The sequence below is a fragment of the Buceros rhinoceros genome, unplaced genomic scaffold, assembly GCF_000710305.1.
Source record: "Buceros rhinoceros silvestris isolate BGI_N320 unplaced genomic scaffold, ASM71030v1 scaffold26445, whole genome shotgun sequence".
NCBI classification, from domain to species: domain Eukaryota; kingdom Metazoa; phylum Chordata; class Aves; order Bucerotiformes; family Bucerotidae; genus Buceros; species Buceros rhinoceros.
The window spans coordinates 14,259-35,562 of NW_010412932.1; the positions used below are offsets into that span (position 1 = coordinate 14,259).

Consider the following 21,304-nt stretch of genomic DNA (forward strand, 5'->3'; position numbering starts at 1 on the left):
CGCGCACGAGCCACACACACAAACTTCCAGGCTCGCCATCAAGTTTCCTTGCAGGTTGCCTACTGGGAGGAGAAAAAACCCCAAACTAAACAAGCTTACCAACAAAAAAATATTCCCCAGACAAACACAACAAAACAAAAGCCACCCCACCTGACACCCCAAGAGTCCTCAAAAAGTAATTGAAAGGGAGCATTCACTTCTGAAGTGAAGGGGTGGTGTGTCTCTTCTGGCGATCCAAGATGCAGCATTAGTTTAGAGTTTGTAAAAGAGTCGGGGAGGGCTGGGGGGACGGAGAAGTCTAAGAGTTCACACATAAGGAAAAAAGTGCAAAACTGAGGCAACATATCTGAAGTCTTAGTTTCTGTCTGTCTGTCTGTTTTGTGTTTTGTTTGCTCTCTTGTTCCTGTTCGGCTCTCAGCAGCGTGAGCTGGGGTCTTGCTCTAGTTTTATGGTTAGGGTGGGCTCCACGGCCACAGGGGCCCCGTTGGCATAGTGGGAGGTTTTGTAGGCGATGGAGTGATCGCTCTTCTTGGCCGCATAGCGGAACCGGTGGTAGTGGAGCACAAGGGCCAGCGCGACGGAGACCAGCACCACAACAGCACCTCCGGCGGCAATAACGTAATACCAGTAGGCTGGGATGGGCTGCACTGACACCGTGTCCACTGTGGGCTCGGTCCCTGGCAGGAGGGTTGCCCCTGGGGAGGAGACACAGAACAGGGTTGCTAGGTGGGAGGCATGCAGACGCACAAAAAGAAACACACATGCTTTCAAGAGTACAGCACGGAGTAACATGAGGTCCCAGGGCTGCCTCTGGGTGCGGGGTGTGCTCCTGGTGGGGGAGCACAGCCTGGCGTTTGCTGAGCCCGCATAGTCAAGGGCCTTTTTCCTCCCTTTTAACTGATCAGGCTGCCTGGATTGCAATACAAATTCCATATGCATGCTATTATTACTGTTATTTCTGGCATCGAGGCATTTCTTTTCCCCTCTTTTTTTTGGCCTTTCCAGATCAGCCGCCTGGTTTTGTCTCCACTTGGCAGATGTTGTCAAGCAGTGGCAAAACACATCACTTTCCAAACTGGAGGAAGAGTGTAATCTCAGATGGCCGAGGAAGTTACCACAGGAGACTGGGAAAGAAATTACAGGGAGAAACATTTGTCGTTCTTACTGAAAGACAGAGAGGAAGATCTCTGCCTGAAAGTGCTCTGCCTACAGATCTGGTCTCACTAGGCGCCCCATTCACAGATTTATAGATTTCCTTATTTTTTTTACAGGGACAAAGGATGGTTACTATTATTTACAAGGCACAGGCTGTGAAATTCAACCCCTGTCAGAAACTCATGCTCTCTGCAGCTTAAGCAAGCTAGGACTACGAATTCATACCGATAAGGCGAACACACCTAGGGAGGGCTGGGAAAGCACCTGCCTCACTTGAATTCAAGGGCAGACAGCGCCCAGGCTCAGCCCAGTGAGGATCAACCCTTTGTATTCTCTGCTCTGCTCTCCTTCCCAAGTCATCCGAGACAGCCCGGTGCACATCTGGTGATCAGGCGGGTGTAGGACCTCACTGCCAGTCCACAGAATCATACACACACATGCACCCATGCAGGTACCGAGCGCAGTGTCTGTGCTCACACCCACAGCCTCAGACCTGCTCTGCAACGTTCCTCACACTGCTTCCACCTCTCCAGCTCTGCTCGTGGGGGCGAGTTGTAAATAACTCAGGAGAGATGCACATCTGCATCACATTTATTTACTGGCTACTTCAAGGGGGACAAAGTCCCCAGTGGACTCTTTGAAGGGTCCACTCTGCCACTGGAAACACTGATACCCCCTCCAACTCCACTTGCCCTCTCCTCTTGTCTCTGGCCCTTGGTGGGGGGTAGCCCCATGGCTAGGTGCCAGCAAGCAGAAATTTTTGTCTCCTGTGGTTTGATGTCAGCATGCCATTGAGCGCTGAGCTATCTAAACTACCACTTGGTTTCCTGAGCAGGCTCGGAGGATGTCAAGGGGAAAAAACAAAACAGTCCAGGATGTACCTGGCTTTGCTAGCAGCGAGGGCATCTCATGGCACAGCCTCTGCCCTGCCCTCCAAACACTGCCCCACCAGCAGAGACGCTGGCTGGCAAATTTGGGACAGCTTTTCTGCTGCTGGTGGCACAGGAGATGATGCAAAATGATGGTTCCTCTGCTAGTCACAAGGCTTTCCTCCCCTCCCCATTCCACAAAACCCAGGCACAGGGAGTGAAAATAAGAATGAACACTGAACCCAGATGCGTAGCTACAACAAAAAAAACCCTCTCAAAAACAAGGAAGAAAACCCACACAGGCAAGACAAATGCTGCTTTCACAGAGCAATAGCTGGGAACCACCCACATATTTGTCATGGTAGGCAAGAAAATTGGGTATCTCAGGATGAGCCTACCTGCCAGATATGCCTCTCTCACCCCATCTCACCCCAGCTTCCCCTTGCCACCAAGAACGGGGGGGCCCTGTCCATTCTGCCCCCGCCACCCCCACTGCACACAGTGGTTTGGGGGAATGAAAGCGGCACAAGGCAGCTGCTGCCCCTCACCTGGCTGCATGGGGGATGGGCAGTGGGGGACACTGCATGGGGACCATCGTCAGTCACCCACCGGGGAGGGCATGTGCAACACCACCCTGAGATTCACTGATAACCTGCTGCGTTCTCCTACTGTAGGTCCAGCTGCCTGAGCTACCCCCACTGCCATCCCCAATGGATCAGCAACACCTCGTCTGTGCCTGACAGCACTGGGGTGCAGGGCTGACCCCCAGGAAGATCGCAGGGCTGCTCGCTGTGCAGAGGCCACTCATGTTTACACTCGGTGACAGTCTCTGCTTACACAGTGCCTTGCTCCAGTGAGAGATTTACAGGCGAACAGCGTCTCACACCACCAGAATGCACCGGGCCCAGCTGGTGGAAACTGGCACAGGGAGAGGGGTGCAGGTGTCAAGGATGACTCCCAAGCCTGCAGGGAATAGTGTTCCCCTCTGAAAAACAGAGGGGAGGTAGATTTCCAAGGTACCGTGATTAGCCGTTGTAGGGCTCAGAGTACAAAAGGTGGGTCTGGCCATAGAGCAGCACGTGCCATGGTGCCCAGTCTGCACCCCTTGTTTCTTCCCCATGCAACTCTACCCTCTGCCTGCCTGGGGATGGAGAGAAGCAGCGCAACGTGCCCCAGATGATTCCACTTGTGGGAAGGATCCCTGATGTATCTCAAGACAGCTGTGGGTTCAGGACGACTGCTGTTTGGCTCTGACCCATGCCAGATGTGCCCATCAGTAGCTGAAGCTAAAAGGGTGAGGTGGGGTGCAGAGCCCCTCCTTGGCCCCTGTTTCCGCAACTTGCAGCCCTGCTGAGGAGATAGCAGAAGTCTGGAGAGTTCATTTAGCAACTGAACTCATTAAGGAATCACACTTAGTTGTCTCAAAGCCCTAACGAAGCCAATTCCCAACATTAATGATTGTCTTCCTTACACTGTCAGCCACTAAATATAGCTGCCCATCCACTCAGCACACAGCGCTGATGTTATCTGCTCTGTTGTTACTGGCTCTGCTGCTCTCTGGAAGTTTTCTCTGATATCAGTGGAAAAGTTCTCTGCTCAGGGAGATGGAAAAAAAAATCAATCTTCTTAAATTAATAATTTTTTCCACTCCCCTTTGCCTTCCGCCACACACATCTGCACACAGGCTTGCCCTTCCTCATTTACTGACTAGGGCTCTCACCTTAATAAAGAAATGCCTCCTGCTGCTGCTGTCAAGTTTGTGGGTGCTGTGTTTATGCATGGCTTGGGACACCAGTCAGTGGAAACCTGATTTAATCCCTCCCGGGTGGATGGTTTTGTGTGGGTGTGCTGCTGTGCTCACACTTCCAACCTGGCCAGGCACATAGAGCCCCCTCCTCTTCCCAACAGGGAAGATTCTACAGGGACCAGTTTTAGAGCTGTGCAGCCAATACCAAAAGAAGGAAGAGCAGAAGCTGTGCAGGGAAATAATGGGGAAAATCCTTTCCAAAGAGCCTCCTAGAGGGCTGACTGCCTTGCTCTGTCACTGGTGTGCCACAGCTCCTATTCCTCTCCGAAATCACTGACATTAACCACTGTGGACAACCAGCACAGCTGGACTTTTCATCGATGGCACAGATGAAAGTGAGTATTACAGTCATCTTATCCAAATGCCACAAAACCTCAGCCCCTTAATTGCTACCTGTCATTTCTCCAGGAAGATATCCCTGTCTTGATTTCAGGATACTTGGTATGGGAGAATCCACCAGTTCCAAAGGCAAACTCTCCCCATGGTTTGTCTCCACATCCATATTTGGCATACACCTCTTTTTAACCTGGTATTTACACAATTCCTTGCTTCCAGCCACTTCTTATATCTTTTCTTTAAGGGTGAGATGCATAAACTCTCAAACGCAGCACAGTTTAAGCACACTTGACTGGTCTTGTAAGATCCCAACCTGCTAGCTGAAAGATATTCCACCCACACAATTCTCTTAGTATTATTTGCCTTGTGATCCTGGAGCCTGGAAGGTGCATATTTTCAGCTTTGCTCCCAAGCCAGGATAGGAAGGATTTGCTATTATTTTTAATGGCATCTGACTTTTTCAGCTCATCATGTAATTGCAAGGGTGGGGGCTAAAGAACATCTTAATACTTCCTGCACAGTCTTTCCTCTCCAGCTCCATTTTTTTTTTCCAGCCAGGACTTCTTCCTCTCCTTTTACCCTGTCCTTCTGTGGGGCATGTCTGTCTTTCCCTCTTTTTAATTACTGTGTCACAGTCTCCAATCTTCATCTTCACTTCTTCATCTTTTCCCACTGCATTTTGCTCTTTTCCTGGTCACTCCATCACTCCATCCCATCTATCCCACCCGTCAGCCAGGGAAACCTTTTCAACATTTTGCTGCAATTGCTTCCCTGTTGCTGCTTCACCTGTTGTGACCAGTGCTAGGATGTCCTGGAGGAAGGCAGCAGTGAGCAGGACCCTACTGGCACAAGCTGCCAAGCCCCTGTGTGAAGGGGAGGTGTGCCTACAACAGCATCTGCCTATCGTGCTTTAGGGACCTCATTGTGCTGGGCACAGCAACCGCTGTCCCTACGCAGCCAGAGTGCCCTGGGGAATACAATGGGCAAACAGAGGCATACAGGCAGCAGGGTATGGGGTGAGGAGGAAGAGAAACAGTAGGTGTTAGGGACTCTGGGATAGAGTCAACATGAGGACCCAGAAGGAAGTTCAAACTGAAGATGACATGCATGTTACAAGCCCCAAAAGACAAGGATGGTGTCTGCGAAATAGGGCCCAGGAGAATATAGAGCGATGGTTTACATAATGAAGGGTTGTGAGGCATTAACTGTCAACTGAGAATATTGCAGCAGCTTTTCAGTATCACCACAAGCCTGAGCAGCAGATAAATATGCAGCCCACAAACAAGCAAACCCAAATTCTTAGTTATTACAGTATGGGTATGACTGTAAAATACAGTATTACATCCTGCGCACACCCCTCCCATTGGTAACACTCCACAGCCTTCATCACACCCCAGGGACAGAGTCGTGCATGTGACTTCAGTCTCAGCGTCTACTTTTCGTTTACTGTCACAGCTTCCAATGCACGTACCCACAGAGACAGCTTCGAACTGCACAGAAACACAGCTGATTCTAGGGTAGATCCCAGCCATATCTTACAGCCCCAGCAGAGTCCGGGATGGGAAGAGTACGGACATAATGCCCAAGTGAAAGCAAAGGGTGTGTGGATTGAACTGACAAAGTTAAGGGAAGCCCCAAGTTTGCTCTTCATCACAACTCCCAGATGCATTCCTCAAGAGTCAGGCAGGAAAACAAAATCCAAAATCAAAACCCGGAGAAAAAAACCTCAGACTAAACTGATCTTCCCAGCAAGAGCAGATAGCTTTTCCAACCCCAGAGCAAGACAGCATCCCCACTGACTGCTCAAAGAGCGAGGCAGTTTTTCTGAGTTTCTCACCTTTCCTCTTACTCTGTAGGTTTGATCTGAGAAATGCTGGTTTCTATCCTCGAGGCTAGTATTAAGCTATTAAATGCACCATTTCACTTTGTTTTCCTTTTATTGACTGTCACCTTTGCAGCTCCTCATGGCAGTTTGCTCTCCTACTTCCACCTGCCAACTCCCTTCCATTTCCAAGCAGACCAGCTCCACTCTCATTCACCAGCAGCTTAAACACCATCACTGCCAGAGCATCTATAAACTAGAGAACAATGGCACTAATGTAAGTCATTGCCACCTCATTTCACTTTTAATTGGCTACTGTTTTTTTGTTTAAAGTCAGTTGATAACTACTCTTTACTTCTCAGACTTCGATTTCGGGCTCAGCTGCTCTCCAGGAGGCCGGGTGCCTCATGGTGGCAGGTTTCCTAATGCTATTCAGCCCCAAGACAGCGGGACTTGTCTGTTTGCCTGCTCCCTGTCACCTAGCAAGAGTCACAGGGTGCCACCTCCTGCTCCTGCGGCGGGGGAGGTTTAGCACACACTTGCCATTTCACTGCTCAGAACATTTGCTGTTTGTACAAGCACGCACATCGCCTTCCTTCGATGTAAAGGCCCGTGCCAGCAGAAAGAAACCACTGAGAGAAGTGCAGTTTTACCTGGGAAGTAGTTCTCACCTGGGAAAGCTGTGATTGGTTCTGTAAAGGAAAAAACCAAAAAACTAGTATTAGAGAGGGGAATATTACACATAAGGCCACAGTTCATGTTGCTGTTGATTTGCAGCAGCCAAGTGGAGCAGGCGTGAGGCTGTGCCCCACAGAAGCCACTCGCTGGGAACAGCGTGGCATGCTAGCCAACCTCACCGGTACATGGAGAAACCCTTTCTCAGCTGGGGATTGGCCAGGTGCAATAAGCTTTGATTCAGACAGACTGCAGAGGAAAATCTGTTTGATTTGGATTCAGTTGTTTGGCCTGAGTCATCCAAAGACAAAGTCCCACCTGACCCAGTGATGAAACCGTGAAACCCCCTAAAATTTTCAAGACCAGTTTGGTTTCTGGCTGAACTTTGGCATCATTATTCACATGGGAACTGCATTACTTCTGGGCATCAATGCCATGTTCCTCTCCATCTCACAGTGACAAGAAATAAAAGCAAGTGATTTTTTTCTTCTTTCCAGATACTTTGAAGAAGTAATCTATTACAAATTACTGGATCTGAAAAGCAATAATTGGTACTTATTACTGATTACTTTCTTGCAGAAGTAATAGACTTCTGATTATTTTTAGATTACTTCTGCATTATGCCTGTGAGTCACAGAAACAGGCTCTGGCTCTACTGAGTGCTATGAAATCATCACTCAAGTTCAGAATGCGAATGACACATTTGTCAAAGGAAAAAATTATTGTGACTTATTAGCATTCTTTCATGCTAAAAAGGAATCAGATTACTCCCCAGGATTACACTTGAAAAAACAGTAGCCGGTGCTGGAGTCAGCTATTCTCATGGCTCTGACAGTGAGAGAGCAACACTGTATCTCTACCCCTTCATTATCATTCTGATGCCACTGGAAATGACCCATGAGTTATACTGAGGTTTGCAGTGGGAAGCCTTTGTTAAAAATGATCTGAAAAGAGCTATTCCTATCAGTTTTAAGATTCCCATTCAACTTCCTAGAGTGGGACAAATAATTTTGCATAGCAGTTTGGTGTTATTTTAGGGCTAGCAATGGTTGAAACTTTGTAATTAATTCTTTTGTTTCGCAATACTAAGCTTTAAGTTCATGAGGCCCAAGATATAGTAACACTAGGGCTAGGTGAGTGCTGAGCTCAAAAGAAGTTAGGTAGAAAATGCTATTAGTGTTAATCATCGGTCTTGCTTTTCTTTATTGCCATAGAAGGCAAGGGATTAAAACACCACAGTCAAGCCTTAAATACAGCGAATTTGACATATGGAGTATTAGCTCCGTTGGCAGATGATAGACCAGCAGAGTTCAAAGCATCAAAGAAATTGGGACTGACGGTACTCAAGAGTATCTCTGGGGCAGTCCCAGTTCTCTGTTCTATTCCTGAATGCTGGCTTCTGCACCATCGTCACCATCGCCTGCCTGCACAGGTCAGTAAGCAATGCAACCAGCCCCTCCCAGGCACATTTTGTCCTGTGCCTCCTCCCCTGAGATACACTCCTTGGAAGAGAGTGTCTGTCCCGCTTGGTTCAGAGACACCAGGATCCTCTCCTCCCTTGGTGGGGGAGAGGAGAGCAGCTTCATTGATTGGTGTCTTTCAAAGCCCAAAGCGGAAAGAGTCTCTGCTCCACCTGACTTTTTTCACTGACTTCAGGATGAATTGGATACCTTGTGGGTGTTTAACAGTGAAGCAAGCCTACCCTAGGTCACGTAGAAGAGCAGGGCCTCCCTACTGTGGGCAGCTTTCAGCATAGATCCAAATAATTGAATACTGCTGGTCCCATGCTCAACTGGGATGGCTCTAAATCCACATCCAAGCTGGATGGCAGCCAGAGCCATCAGAGTGTGTGCATGGATGTGTCAGCTAGGGGAACACGGCGGGGCAATGGCTCCACCAGCAAACTGCTAAAAACCACTTTTTTCACTCTCTTTTTTTTTTTTTAGAGTCTGTCTTTCACATTGAATGAATCCACCTGGCTTTTGGCCTGGTTTGGGGAATGGTGAATTCTAGGACAAAAATTTCTTTCGTTATTCTCTTAACACTGCTGTAAAACCCCTCTGCTATTTTATTTCTTATTAGAGAATGCTCCTTTTGAACTCATCGGACCCTCTAAGTGTGTCTACTGACTGACAGCTGGTTTCCTTTGTCCAGCGCCTTCCTTTTAAATTTGGTGTATGTCCTTGTCACACAGAATAGCCCTCAGTAACCCTCAGCTGCTCTTTCAGCTTTGCGCGGCAGAGTCATGTGCTTTTTGCCTCTCACATCAACACAGGAGCCAGAGCTCCTGTCTCCCAGAGACTGAGTCCTCCTCCTTTCTTTCATGGGCAAGGAAAGTCCCATCTGAGAACCAGACATTCCTGGTAACTCAAGCAGGGGAGAAGAGGCCACTGGCAGCCTGTGAGCAAATGTCCTCCACCACCAACAACCTCCCCACGAGCCCTGGTGCCCGTGGCCAGATGCAGCACGTACCCATGCAGTTCTCCAGTGGGATGTCAGTGCCTAGCCGGATGTCATCGAGGGCGACCTGTCCTGAGTGGCCGTTGCGTATAAATCCCTCAAACACAATCTGTGAGATATTAGAACAGAAATGTCAGTGCTAAGCTGGGAAGCAAAGAGTGACTGCTGTTCCCAAGTGAAAGGGCAGGAAATCTCCTCCTAGTTTTCCCTGCACACCTGCAGATGACCTGAGACTAGTCCTGCTTCCTTGTCATGCCTCTGCCACCCCTTCCCTAGGGAAGTTGCTCTGCAGGGCTGGGTTTGGCAGAGTTCGTTACCTGGCTTGGCAGCACTCAGCTTGCAATTTGTTCAGTTAAATGCCTCTCGCATGAAATAAAAACTCAGTGAATCAATGTTCTGCATCGCAGGCCACCACCCAGTCTAAAAAAAGGAGGGGAAGGACACAAAATGCACAGCTACATCAACTATAAAGCGCTGTTCCCATCAACATTACATAAGAAGTATTGAAATGTTACAGCAGAAGGGTCAATTTGTTCCTACTTAATCGCAGGCAAAATATATTTACAAAAATAAATAGAGTCATTAGCTCTAAGAACTGCTGAGTGGAGAGACTTGCGTTATTTACATAACGATGCTGTTATTTAGCTAATGCCAGTATATTCATGTTTAACACGCAAAGCAGTCAGCCAGTGCCCATCACTCTTATCTGTTGGCATATTGCATTTACTGGTATTTTATTAAAAAGCCAAACACACATGTGCAAACTAGTCATAGAAACATAGAATGGTTTGGGTTGGAAGAGACTTTAAAGATCATCTAGTTCCAATCCCCCTGCCATGGGCAGGGACACCCTCCACTAGATTATGTGGATCTAGGGATGAGCTGCAGTGGTGGGGGTTAAACAGAGAGAGGTTCAGGCTGTTTCGGATACCCTGCAGTAGCCTGCGCTCCCGGAGATGTGTGTTGGAGGTGGTCTTTTGGTGCATACTCTCTAGCAAGAGAGAAAAGAAAAAGAACTTCTCCCTGCCAAGGTAGTCTGTCTAGCTATAGCTGTGTACAGCTACTCAGTGAATCAATGTTCTGCATCGCAGGCCACCACCCAGTCTAAAAAAAGGAGGGGAAGGACACAAAATGCACAGCTACATCAACTATAAAGCGCTGTTCCCATCAACATTACATAAGAAGTATTGAAATGTTACAGCAGAAGGGTCAATTTGTTCCTACTTAATCGCAGGCAAAATATATTTACAAAAATAAATAGAGTCATTAGCTCTAAGAACTGCTGAGTGGAGAGACTTGCGTTATTTACATAACGATGCTGTTATTTAGCTAATGCCAGTATATTCATGTTTAACACGCAAAGCAGTCAGCCAGTGCCCATCACTCTTATCTGTTGGCATATTGCATTTACTGGTATTTTATTAAAAAGCCAAACACACATGTGCAAACTAGTCATAGAAACATAGAATGGTTTGGGTTGGAAGAGACTTTAAAGATCATCTAGTTCCAATCCCCCTGCCATGGGCAGGGACACCCTCCACTAGACCAGGCTGCTCAAGTCTCATCCAACCTGGCGTGGAACACTTCCAGGGATGGGGCATCCACAATCTCTCTGGGCATCCTGTTCCAATACCTCATCACCCTCACAGTGAATAACTTAATACTTATATCTAATGTAAATTAAACTCTTAAACTCTTTCAGTTTAAAGCCATTAACCCTTGCCCTATCACTACATGCCCTTGTATAAAGTGTCTCTCCAGCTTTCTTGTAGGCCTCCTTTAGGAAAGCTGCAATAAGGTCTCCCTGGACCTTTCTCTTTTCCAGACTGAATAACCCCTACTCTCTCAACCTGTCTTCATAGGAGAGGTGATCCAGCCCCATGGTCATCTTTGTGGCCTCCTCTGGACTCGTTCCAACAGGTCCATGTCCTTCTTATGCTGGGGGCCCCAGAGCTGAACTCAAGTGGGGTCTCACAGGAGCAGAGTAGAGAGGGAGAATCACATCCCTCAACCTGCTGGCCATGCTTCTTTTGAGGCAGCCTGGGGTACAGTTATCATTCTGGGCTGCAAGCACACATTGCTGGGTTGTGTTGAGCTTCTTGTCAACCAAGACCCTTAAGACACACAGCTCGAGTCAAAGTTTTTGCTTTATATCTGCCTGCCTACTACCAAGTGTCCAGCTAATTTCCTAAGGCTATATATTTCAAACCTCCTCTCCCCATTTTAGGTGCTTCCTTTCATCTGTGGTGCCTGGGCAGTCCAGAGCCACACCTGCACGCAAGGACACCTCCCTTAAGGGCAACTCACTGTGCAGGGGGCAGAGTGTCAGAGCTTTTGGTCCCAAGCTCAGGCCATCAACCCAAACGGGAGGCAGCAGTTTGGAGGGCTCAGTGGCCTGAGAGCAGCAGCTCCCTTGGTCAGGGTCAGGGCTGGGAGCTGGCTGGAGCAAGGCTTACTTGCCAGGGTGGTCATCAAAGTGCTGCCTCAAGCCTGCAAGTACATGTTTCCTTCTGATTTGAAGGGTGCTGGATGCTGTTCTGATGTTCATTAACAAGTGAGAACAGCAGCCCTGGATCCTTGGCAAACAGCACGTTGTCTGCAAGGGCTAATCCAAAGGCACTCCTGGAAGCAGCAGCCTCTCTGCGGGGTGCTGGCATGGCCTCGCCAGAGGGGCTCAGGCCATTGTGGTGAGCAGCACAGTTCCCTCCAGCTCATCACTGTTCCGCTGATCTCCTGACAGTGGGACAGGGCCTTGAACCCAGCCCTCTGATCTGGTCTAAGATATCTGAGACATGGATAAAGAAATGAACCTGCATTTCGCCTTCCTCCTCCCATGTCAGCACTTGCAGCTGAGGCTGGAGAAGGGCTGTTGGCTGCCCACCTTTAAGAGCTGGCTGTGCCCCTTCCCAGTTCCCCACTTCCGTGTTTGCTCCCTGGAGCTGTGCCCCTGCCTCTGGTGAGACTATCTGATGACCAGCAGTTGGAGGGGGTGATGCACAAACCAAAACGAAAAATGAATAGAAGGGAAAATATTTGCAAAAAGTGGGAGATTTAAGGAATATAAAAGGCAACAGGCTGAACAAAGGCCTAAGTCTGCGCAGAAGACAGGCACTCTCTGAATAACAAACAGTGTCATTTAGTTACTATGGTAACTCAAGAAATACAATGAAAACAGTCACATTCCCTAATGATGAACAGGCCCTGGCTCAGAAATGCTGAAATAAAGATGCTGGAGATGCCTGCCTGGTCCAGCACACCCTCCCTGAGCATCTTACCCGGTACTCCATGTCGTAGCTCGGCAAGATGATGCGGCCTTCCTTCCACTCCTCCCCTTGGTCCTCTGTGATGACCCACAGCACCTTGTGCTCCTGGCTCGCTTCTCGCCAGACCCGCAGCATCACCCCATTGCTGCCCCAGGCCTGGTACTGGAAGACCATGCAGACAGCACTTTGGGGCAGATAGATGGTGGGGCTGATGAGCCGGGCTCGCTGGCCTTCCCTCCTTCCACTGCTCTGCAGCTGCAGGTAATTCTTGCTGTCTGTTCAAAGACGAAAACATCATTATATTATTCCATGTGGCCACTTGCAACATGTCTCATTTCCTGCCAGGTGGCTTTGGCAGTGGCTGGGCAGGCTCTCACACCCATGCCTGCAGGAGTGGAGTCCCGCACACGTGTGCACGGCAAGCTGTGCCACTGTTGTGCGCGGTGCAGCCTGCGCAGGGCATCAAGGAGCACACTTCCCTCACCAGCCACCACTGTCTGGTAGGAGACTGACAGCAAAACCAGAAAGCAGTAAGCCGAAGATCAACATAATTAGGAGAAGTTAAAGAGCAGTTATTGTCACTGTAATGACATTGGCGGGGGTGTATATTTATTCTGCTGGGAGCTTGCTCAGTGAACAAGCCTGAGGTGGGTTTTTCTAACTGCCGGTGCTGAAATCTCATTTCGGGATGGGGATCTCAAGCTATGTTCATCCTGCCTCTTTTCATTCCCAGTGGCAAATACTCCACAATTATGATCTAGCTGACAATTTTGTTCTGAGGATACATGTGACAAAACGAAGGCCAGGCTCTGAGTCTTTCTGTAAGGCAGCAAAACAGCCCCTAAAGTAAAGCAGAGAGGAAGGATGTCGTCCCAGTGAGTGAAGTATGCATAGGTGACAACTGGGTAGTTGCAGACTTGAAGGCAGCTGAAATACATACAGCAGGGGATTCACTTGCATTAATTTTACATTTAAATTGCGCCGTACTTTTTGTCAGTCCTCAGGGAGGAGATTCTATAGTTTTGATATCCCAGGAGAAGTTCAAGGCTGAGACTGGAACTGGAGATACTTGATCTGAATACCAATAGCAGCAAAAGCCCACGAATACAAATCTCTGGGCATGGCTGATTTGGTCTGGAATCAGTGATTTCCAGCCCTCTCTGATGAGAAGCCTCCTCAAGGAGTTTCCCATTTGCAGCTTGGATGCCTGAAATCCCTGTAGCACAGACTGAAAGCCAAGCATGTAGCAGATCTGATCCTTAACTGTCCCTCTCCATCATGACCAATGGCAGGACAGAGTCCCTTGGGTTGCTCTGACTGCAGTGCCTGCAGTACAAGGTGACAGACTGGCCAATGACAGATATTGCTTGCTGTATTTTGTGTTTCATCCAACACACTTGCTCTTGCTACACAGTGGGCAAGTGTTAGTGGTGCTTCATGCCAGCATGTGCAAGGTCTCCTGCAGCCCAGGGTGGTTACCTCCTCTGCTCCAGGAGCATGCCAAAGGGTTTGGCGCTTCCTTTACCCACATCTTAGCCTGTTGTGCTTGATGGTCAAAGTTCTGAGTGGCAGCTTCCCTCCTGCTCTCCCTGCTCACTCTGAGGCTTCAGTGCCTGCAGCAATGGCAGAACAGCACTGTCTGAACTGAGAATGTTTGTAAAAATGCACCCAGAACAACTCCAAAACATAAACCAGAGAGACCTGAACTTAGAGCCCAGATCCCAAGCAATGAAAGACAGGTCTCACCCAGAAAACAGCAGCTGACCTTGCTGCCGCTCAGCTGGGTGACATCCCAGCCCAAAACAGATGTATCAGTGGTTGCACAGCCACAGGACCTGCTGCAAGTTTGTCACTGCCAGAGAACTGGGCTGAAACCAACAACCGTGCGCTATACAGCTTTCTAAAATAAATTTAGGACAAGAGAGCAGAAAGATTTGCCATCACTCTGCCCCTACGATGTATGATCAAAATATTTCACAAGTGTATCCATTCCATATGAACTTTCACTGTTTTTGCTGCATGAAGGACAAATCTGTCCCTGGCTGGCCACATAATAAAGAAAGAGCAACATTTTCCAGCACCTATGAATTGTACTTAGGTCACTTGGCACTTTTTGCCAACAAAGAGTAGCAGCAAAAAAGATGAAAGCATGTTTGCCCACTCTTGCTTGAGTGAATCACTTGAAAAAGTACCATGCCGTTCTCTAATGGAGGAGTGTTCTTGTGATTTACCTCAGAGTGGTAGTGGTGGAGGAGGAAATGTGGGAGATAAACAAGAGAAGGAAGAAATAAAAAAAAAGAACAAGCTGTACTCCTTGCCTAAGGAGCAATAAGGCATAATAAGTCATCAAGGTTTGCTGAATTAAAACCCTCTTTTTGTAATTCACTACAAGCCTCTTAAAAGAAAAAAGCAACAACAAGAGAAAACAGCAACAACAAAGAAGGTGGAAGAGTAAATCAGGCTGCAATCATACAATTATCTCACAGCTGAAATGGTCTCACAGGCAAATCTTTAACAAAAGCACCAGCTAGGCTCAAGAATGAACAAATCCAGATTCTCAAAGTTCAGGACCAGCTTTTGGTGCCAGTATCTAGGCAGCCTTGCTTAAGTGCAGGGATGTAAGCCATCCTTGGATCTACCTGAAGCCCACAGCTGACCACAGGGGACTATGTTAACGTGCAGCTGAACACTCCCCATGATCTATACTCCTCACCGGAAGCTGGTGGTACCCGGTATTGCTGCTCCTGCCGCTTCAGCAAAACAGCCTGTGTGCCTCTGAGACACATCCCTCCCACCAGGGATGACACTGACCTCCTGTTTGTTCCCATTCCTATCAGGCTGTGAAATCAAAGAAACTGCTAAACTGCAGCCAAAACCAATGCCCCCTTCAACCACACAGGCTTTTTCAGAGCCACAGAAGCCCTCTCAAGTCCTGCCCTCCCGTGCTCCCTGCCTTTCTAGGGCCCACATAGCTCTCCAGGACCTACTTGCAGTCCCAAGGGCTGCAGGGAGGCTCTGTCTTGGGGTGATGAACCCAGCTGCTCCCCTGCAAGTAGCAGTGGGTTTGGGCACCACATGCTCCCACTCCTGGTATCAGTTTCTGGAGTGAAGAGCTGACCACAAGCAGACACGGCTTTCTGTGTCATTTGAAGATGAGATGGCTGGATCACTCTAATGGCTAGTTGGACTTTCTGAAAAGCCCTGTGAATTTGCTGAGACTGACTGAACAAGGGCACTGTGGAGCTAATTGTTGGAACAGCATGTGGGAGCCAAACAGTAGTCACTGTTTGATACAGTAAATGGAGGCCTTTGGCACAGAAAGCACCTGAAAGGCTAAAACATTGAAGGGAGCCTTGCAATGATGAGCTGATCAATTCTTCCAGGATCAGAGATGCATTTTAATCTCTTTCCCAGAACTTTGCTTTGCAGCCTCTATTCCAGCTAACACAACAGCCACATCCCCCACTGAACTGGCACTGGTAGTTCAAAGCGCCAGCTGAAAAAAAGACAGGACGGACCTGCTCAGGCATTTTAACCTACTGCTGTTTTTGCAATCAATGCGACAACATAAATCTCATGGAAGATTTATGGGATCATCTGGATGTAGGGAAGTTATAGGAATGTGAACACGCAACCATCCCCAGCCAGACGATGGCAGAATTGCTTGTATGTGAGTCCCAGATAAATCACCAGTCAGGCTCCACAAACAAACCATCTGGCCAACACGGTTTCCTCTTGGCACGTCTGTCCCCTCCTGCTAGCAAGCCATCTGAGAGGACATTAGGGGCAGCGGGGGATGAAGTTTCATGTTCTGGGTCAGGCTGCAAGCATGAGCCACGGCAACTCTGCAAGGTCAGCCTGCCTATGCTCGGGTCCTGCACGTCTCACCCCCTCTCCCAAGAAAAGTACCTTCCCTCATTGGTCTCAGCAGCACATCTGGAGGTTTTCCAGCAAAATGTGTTGGGCAGGATGTACACAAGCAATTACTGAGATTTCAGGTTCCCTTTGCATTCCCCCCTTGCTGAATATCGTTTGAGTTACAGCTGGTGCTCCTGTGGAGGACCCACGCTGAATTGACTTCACTTACATCCCTCCAAAGGTCACTACACTCTTCTTCATTGTAGAGCTTGTTTCACACGTGTTTTAGTGGCAGTGCCACAGCCCACCAGCAGCCACCTCTTGTCTGCCAAACTCCATAGATGACACCTCTGCTGCGGGCCTGCCTGCTGCCTGCACAGCCTCAAGTGCCACCCCAACCATGCTGTGTCAGGGCCAAGAGGATGTCCCAGTGGGACCTGATCCTGCTATTCTTTTGGGGCAGGTGAGCTGGAGGTTGCATCAGCCCTTGCCTTCCCCAGGGAGCGGTTCAGCTCGGATATTTTCATGACTGCAGGATGCACTGGTAGCAGGGGATGGCAGCTGCATGAATATGCAGATTGAAATTGGATAGTTATTATATTTTTAATTTTTTTGGCAAATCATGCAAATTCACCTCAAAAGGCTGCCACCATAATTTCATTGACAGGCCTGTCCTCAATGACAGACTTTCATTTATGAAAGGAAATCAATCCTCCGTAAAACTATTATTTATATTAACTAGATCACTGTGTCTGCTGGAAAATCCCTTCAATTTTGATTATGTGTTAATTAGCCTGCCAAGTCCTTGCCACTTCAGTTTCTAAATCAGTCCTGTAAGAAGGCACAGAATCCCATACCTGCCCAGACCAGGCTCTCTGCCTGCCCTCCCAAGCCTTTCTGATGGATGGGCCATTACATCCTCTCTCTTAATTAAGCCTCCCATCCTCAACAGCGGTGCAATTGTGAGTCCTACTGCCTCCCCCTGGGAGTGCAGGGAGGGCACAGTGTCCCTGACAAACCAAATGCCGATTAGCATCTGACATTTATGCAAAGTGAGCTGCTTGCCACCGTGCTGCATCCACCGCCAGCCTGGCAGGCACCCTGCAAACCCCTACATGAAAGGGTGCGCGCAGACCCACCCGTGCCTGGTGTTTGTGCATGCACAATTACAGGCATTAACTGAGCCCGTGCTTCCACTGCACAGGCTGTACTTTGTGGCTTGCTCATGTGCACGCACGCTTTCCTGAATCGGGCTCTGTGACTCACAGGCTGCTAAGTCACTGCTGTGAAGCGATGGAGCGATGCACGCACTAAAATTTGAGAGACAGTGACTTGCTTTCCAGAGAGCATTCCAGCCTGGTTTTGTAGGCAGTGTGTCACTGCTGTTTGGGTCCAAAAAGTGACTAAGGACTCAGACAGGCGAGCAGCAAAGAAATGAGTGAGGCCCAGAGGAATGGTTTATGGTCCTCTGCCTCCAGTCCAGCCCAAGCGAATGGGAGCTTTGCTGGTGATGCAGGGACAGACTGTGGCAATGCCCCATCTCTCACGAAAGACAGTACAGGCCCAAGGATGGCCCCAGCCTGGCCCTAGCCCATGGCCAGGGCACTTGAACAGCCCAGACAACACTCAGCACACCTCCCGTGATCTGGGTGGCAGGGTGTCCCAGCTCCATCATGCTGTGGGCACCCAAGGTACAAATAACATTTTAGAGTTTGCTGTCCTCACTGCACACACAAAGGTCAGGAGACCTGGATCCAGCTTTGCTGAGAGGCAATCTGCACCACACATGGGAGAAGTGGGCAGAGACAGAGTCAGGTATGTGGTCTCCTTCCCACAGCACGCGGCTGCTTACTCACTGCACAGACGTGCTTGACTTTCAAACCACCCCAGATGCAAAACTCCCTCCTACTTCAAAGGGGAGAGGATTGACCCTAGAGGTCATAATGTGTGCCCAGGGCGCAAGCCCTGAGAGTAAGTCTCAGGAGAGTAAGCACAGACCCAGTTCAGTCCAGTCCTTCTTCATTAACACCATGAAAACCTTTCTGCTGCTTTGGACAGAGTAGGACCAAGGCCTTCAGGCAGAAGTTCTCATGGATTGCATGAAAAATATGAAACCTTCCCTTTTAAAGATCCCATGGGAAAAACACAGGAGTGGTAAAGGGTCACCATCAGCTTAAAAGCAGCTCAACATTTGTTTTCCTTAAAAAATAAGCTCTTACAAAACTTCAGAGCACTACAAACATTCCTCTGCTGGAAAGGCTTTGAAACAAATAAACCTTTTCCTGCACTGCCTGCAACCCGAATGAGCAGCATTCCTGACCCTCAAATGAGAGGCCATGGCCCACAAGAGAAGCTCTTGGTGGGTTTTTGAAGCCCAGCCCAAGAGCTAAGTGGTCTGGAGAGCTGCAAGGTTAAAATCGCTTCCTCTTCTGTGTGCATGTACAGCTGCCAACATCCGAACAACATGGGGTTCACAATGCTACCAGGGCTCTGACGGCAATGCAGTGCTCACCCGAATGAGAAGCAGCATGCAGCAGCAGTGCAGACTCCACAGTGCTCTTCTAGGACCACAAGGTATTTACTTAATGACTATGAGAAAAGGGGAGAGGAAAAAAAAATATGGGCAAAACACATCAATTCCACCTACCGGCTAAAAATATGACCCAGGATCTTTACGCCCTTCAGGATCAAGACTCCAGCGAAATTCAAAGATGGTGAAGAGTTGAGGTGCCCAACTTACCAACCCAGATTTATTTTCAGGTCTTAAGACCTCTATCTTGACACCAATGGCACATTGCCATTGCATGCAGTAGGAGAGGGGATAAAACCTCATTGAAACCTGAACTTGTTGCTCCTTGAAGCTTGCTAGGTGCAGCTAAGGGTAATCTTTCTGCAGATGGGAAGCCTCTGAAAACTCATAGAGGGAAAAATCCTGACAATCTCTTATGGGGGCATGGAAAAGGGAGCAACAGTCTTTTCTAGGCTTGCAAAGGGCAGTGTAACAGCTGGAACCATGCTGGGTTTCTGCTGAGTTGGGCACTTCGGGTCCACTTTCACCAACAGGGTCCCCAGACGTGTAACATGAGCCTGCAGGAGAGGACGTGGAGATAATCCGTAGTGTGAAGAGCCCAAGGAACACAGGGCTAAAAAAAGAAATGCAGAGCTGCCTGAAAGAGTATCTTGGAAATAAAAATAGTGGAATGTGAGCAGTGGGTGTCTTGTCAGTCTTGAGAAGTTCTCCACGCCAAAGACGAGGAAGAATTGCATGCAGTGCATAAAATGAAATTGGGAGATATCTGAGGAATTCAGGCCTGTCTCTCAGCAGACTTTTCTAATCAAGTGCCTCACAGAGGATATTTCACCATGGTCATTTCCTTCCCCCTCTTTCTCATGCAGACTGCGCCAGGGCTCCTCCTTTCATTATTATTTTTTCTCCTTTTAATTTTTATTTTTGTTTTACCATTTTCAGAAGAAATAGAAACACACCCCATATGGCTCTTAAAGGCACAGCACGTTTCCTTGCTACTGTGGAGCAGCCACGGCCTCTAGTCCAGGCCAGCACCTTTAAATCAGAGTAAATTGTGCTCCAGCAGCTTTGAGTTCCCCTTAGCTTTTGCCCTGCCCCTAAACCAAGCACAGCTGCTCTCCTTCACCCAACTGCTCACCCCAGGATGGGGAATTCACAAGAAAAGACCACCCCAAACAAGGGCTTTTCATTTCTTGCTCCCTGGAGTCTGAGGATGAATTTTTTAAGTAGAAACAAAGTGCTGGAGGGAGCGTGAGGGAAAGGCAGGGGAAGAATGGGGGAGTGTGAACTAAACAATGCTTCGATTCTGTCCCTGCCGAGGGGCTGGCATTGCCTCTTCATTCGTGTTTCTCAAGTTGCTTTTAAAAGCTGTGTGGGGAGGAAAAAAGCAAATAGTTGTTTCCTTTTGTGTCATGTCTTAATTTCTAAAAGCAGAACCAAAGCGAGGCACAGCAGTGACGCCTTTGCATGCTGGCCCCTCCGCAGCCCTGTGCTGTGTCCTGGCCCGACCCAGCCAGGAGGCTGATTCCATGCCAGTGCCAACAACCATCTCTCAGCCTGTGCCTGGTGTCTGCTGGTGACTTCCTCCACTGCCGTGGGCAAGTCACTTCAGTCCCGGGAACTGCTACCTCCTCCTCCTCTGCCCGTACAGCTTGTGACTTGCTGGGCATGGCCAGAGCGCCTGTCTGCACCTCATCGGTGCTTTGTTGGCTGGCTCAGCACAGCCCCATAATGCAGAGATCTCCACACTGGCACAAAAGCAGGTCACTGAACTCAGTAGGAAAATGTTCCCCCGGCTGCAACGATGAGGTTTTGCAATTCATAACTAACTAAGAAAGAGAAGAAAGGGTAGAAGCAAGGTAAAAACCAGAACGGCATGCTGAGCTGTCTGAGGCAGCAGCAGCCTCTCCCACACTGTGCGCGCACGCACACACGTCTGCACACATACAAGAGTCTTCTAAGAAACTATGGCCAACTAATTGTAGTGAGACTCGGGGGAGAGGAAATGAAATGAAAAATTGAGTCTGAGTTATAAAAATAAGTAATTTTTATCCTACTTGCAGGAGGCTTATATTAATTAAACATTATTACAATGAATGAGATTGGGGAGGGTTATTAAGTCTGGGTCTGTCTGTAAGTGTTCTCTCCTGTTGCCTGAGGCTCCACTGAGCCCCAGATATTAATCTCCTAAAGCACTCAAATGCTGAAGAGATAAACACTTGAAATATGAAAATGTTTTTCTCCATAGCAGACACTCTGACCCTAAGTCACACCAAAGAATTTGTCGGATGTCCATATAGGCTGCACTTTCAGCATTACCTCTTAAAAAAATGCCAAGCACCTCAGGAGCTGAAGAGAGAAATGATGTGTGCATTTGTGTGGGAGTGATTTGTGTGTGGAGATGTAGCAGATTCTCTTCTTCCCATATGTTTCTGGAATACATATTTTCCTCTTTAGCGCTGCCTACCAGGTGTTGGCTGCACAGCTTTCCAACTGGCTGGCAGCACTGCCAATCTGGGCACGAACTTTGCC

At 48.5% G+C, this 21,304-nt stretch overlaps 1 protein-coding gene across 1 annotated transcript in view; it reads right to left on the reverse strand.

Annotated features, from left to right (window-relative positions):
- Nucleotides 1-298: 298 nt before the first annotated feature.
- NRP2 (neuropilin 2) overlaps nucleotides 299-21,304 on the reverse strand; it is a 52,705-nt gene continuing 31,699 nt past the window's right edge. Inside the window, 4 exon segments of the mRNA XM_010136564.1 lie at nucleotides 299-695; nucleotides 6,643-6,681; nucleotides 9,137-9,233; nucleotides 12,400-12,662. Of these exon segments, the coding sequence (XP_010134866.1) occupies nucleotides 415-695; nucleotides 6,643-6,681; nucleotides 9,137-9,233; nucleotides 12,400-12,662 (680 nt within the window). The 3' untranslated portion in view covers nucleotides 299-414.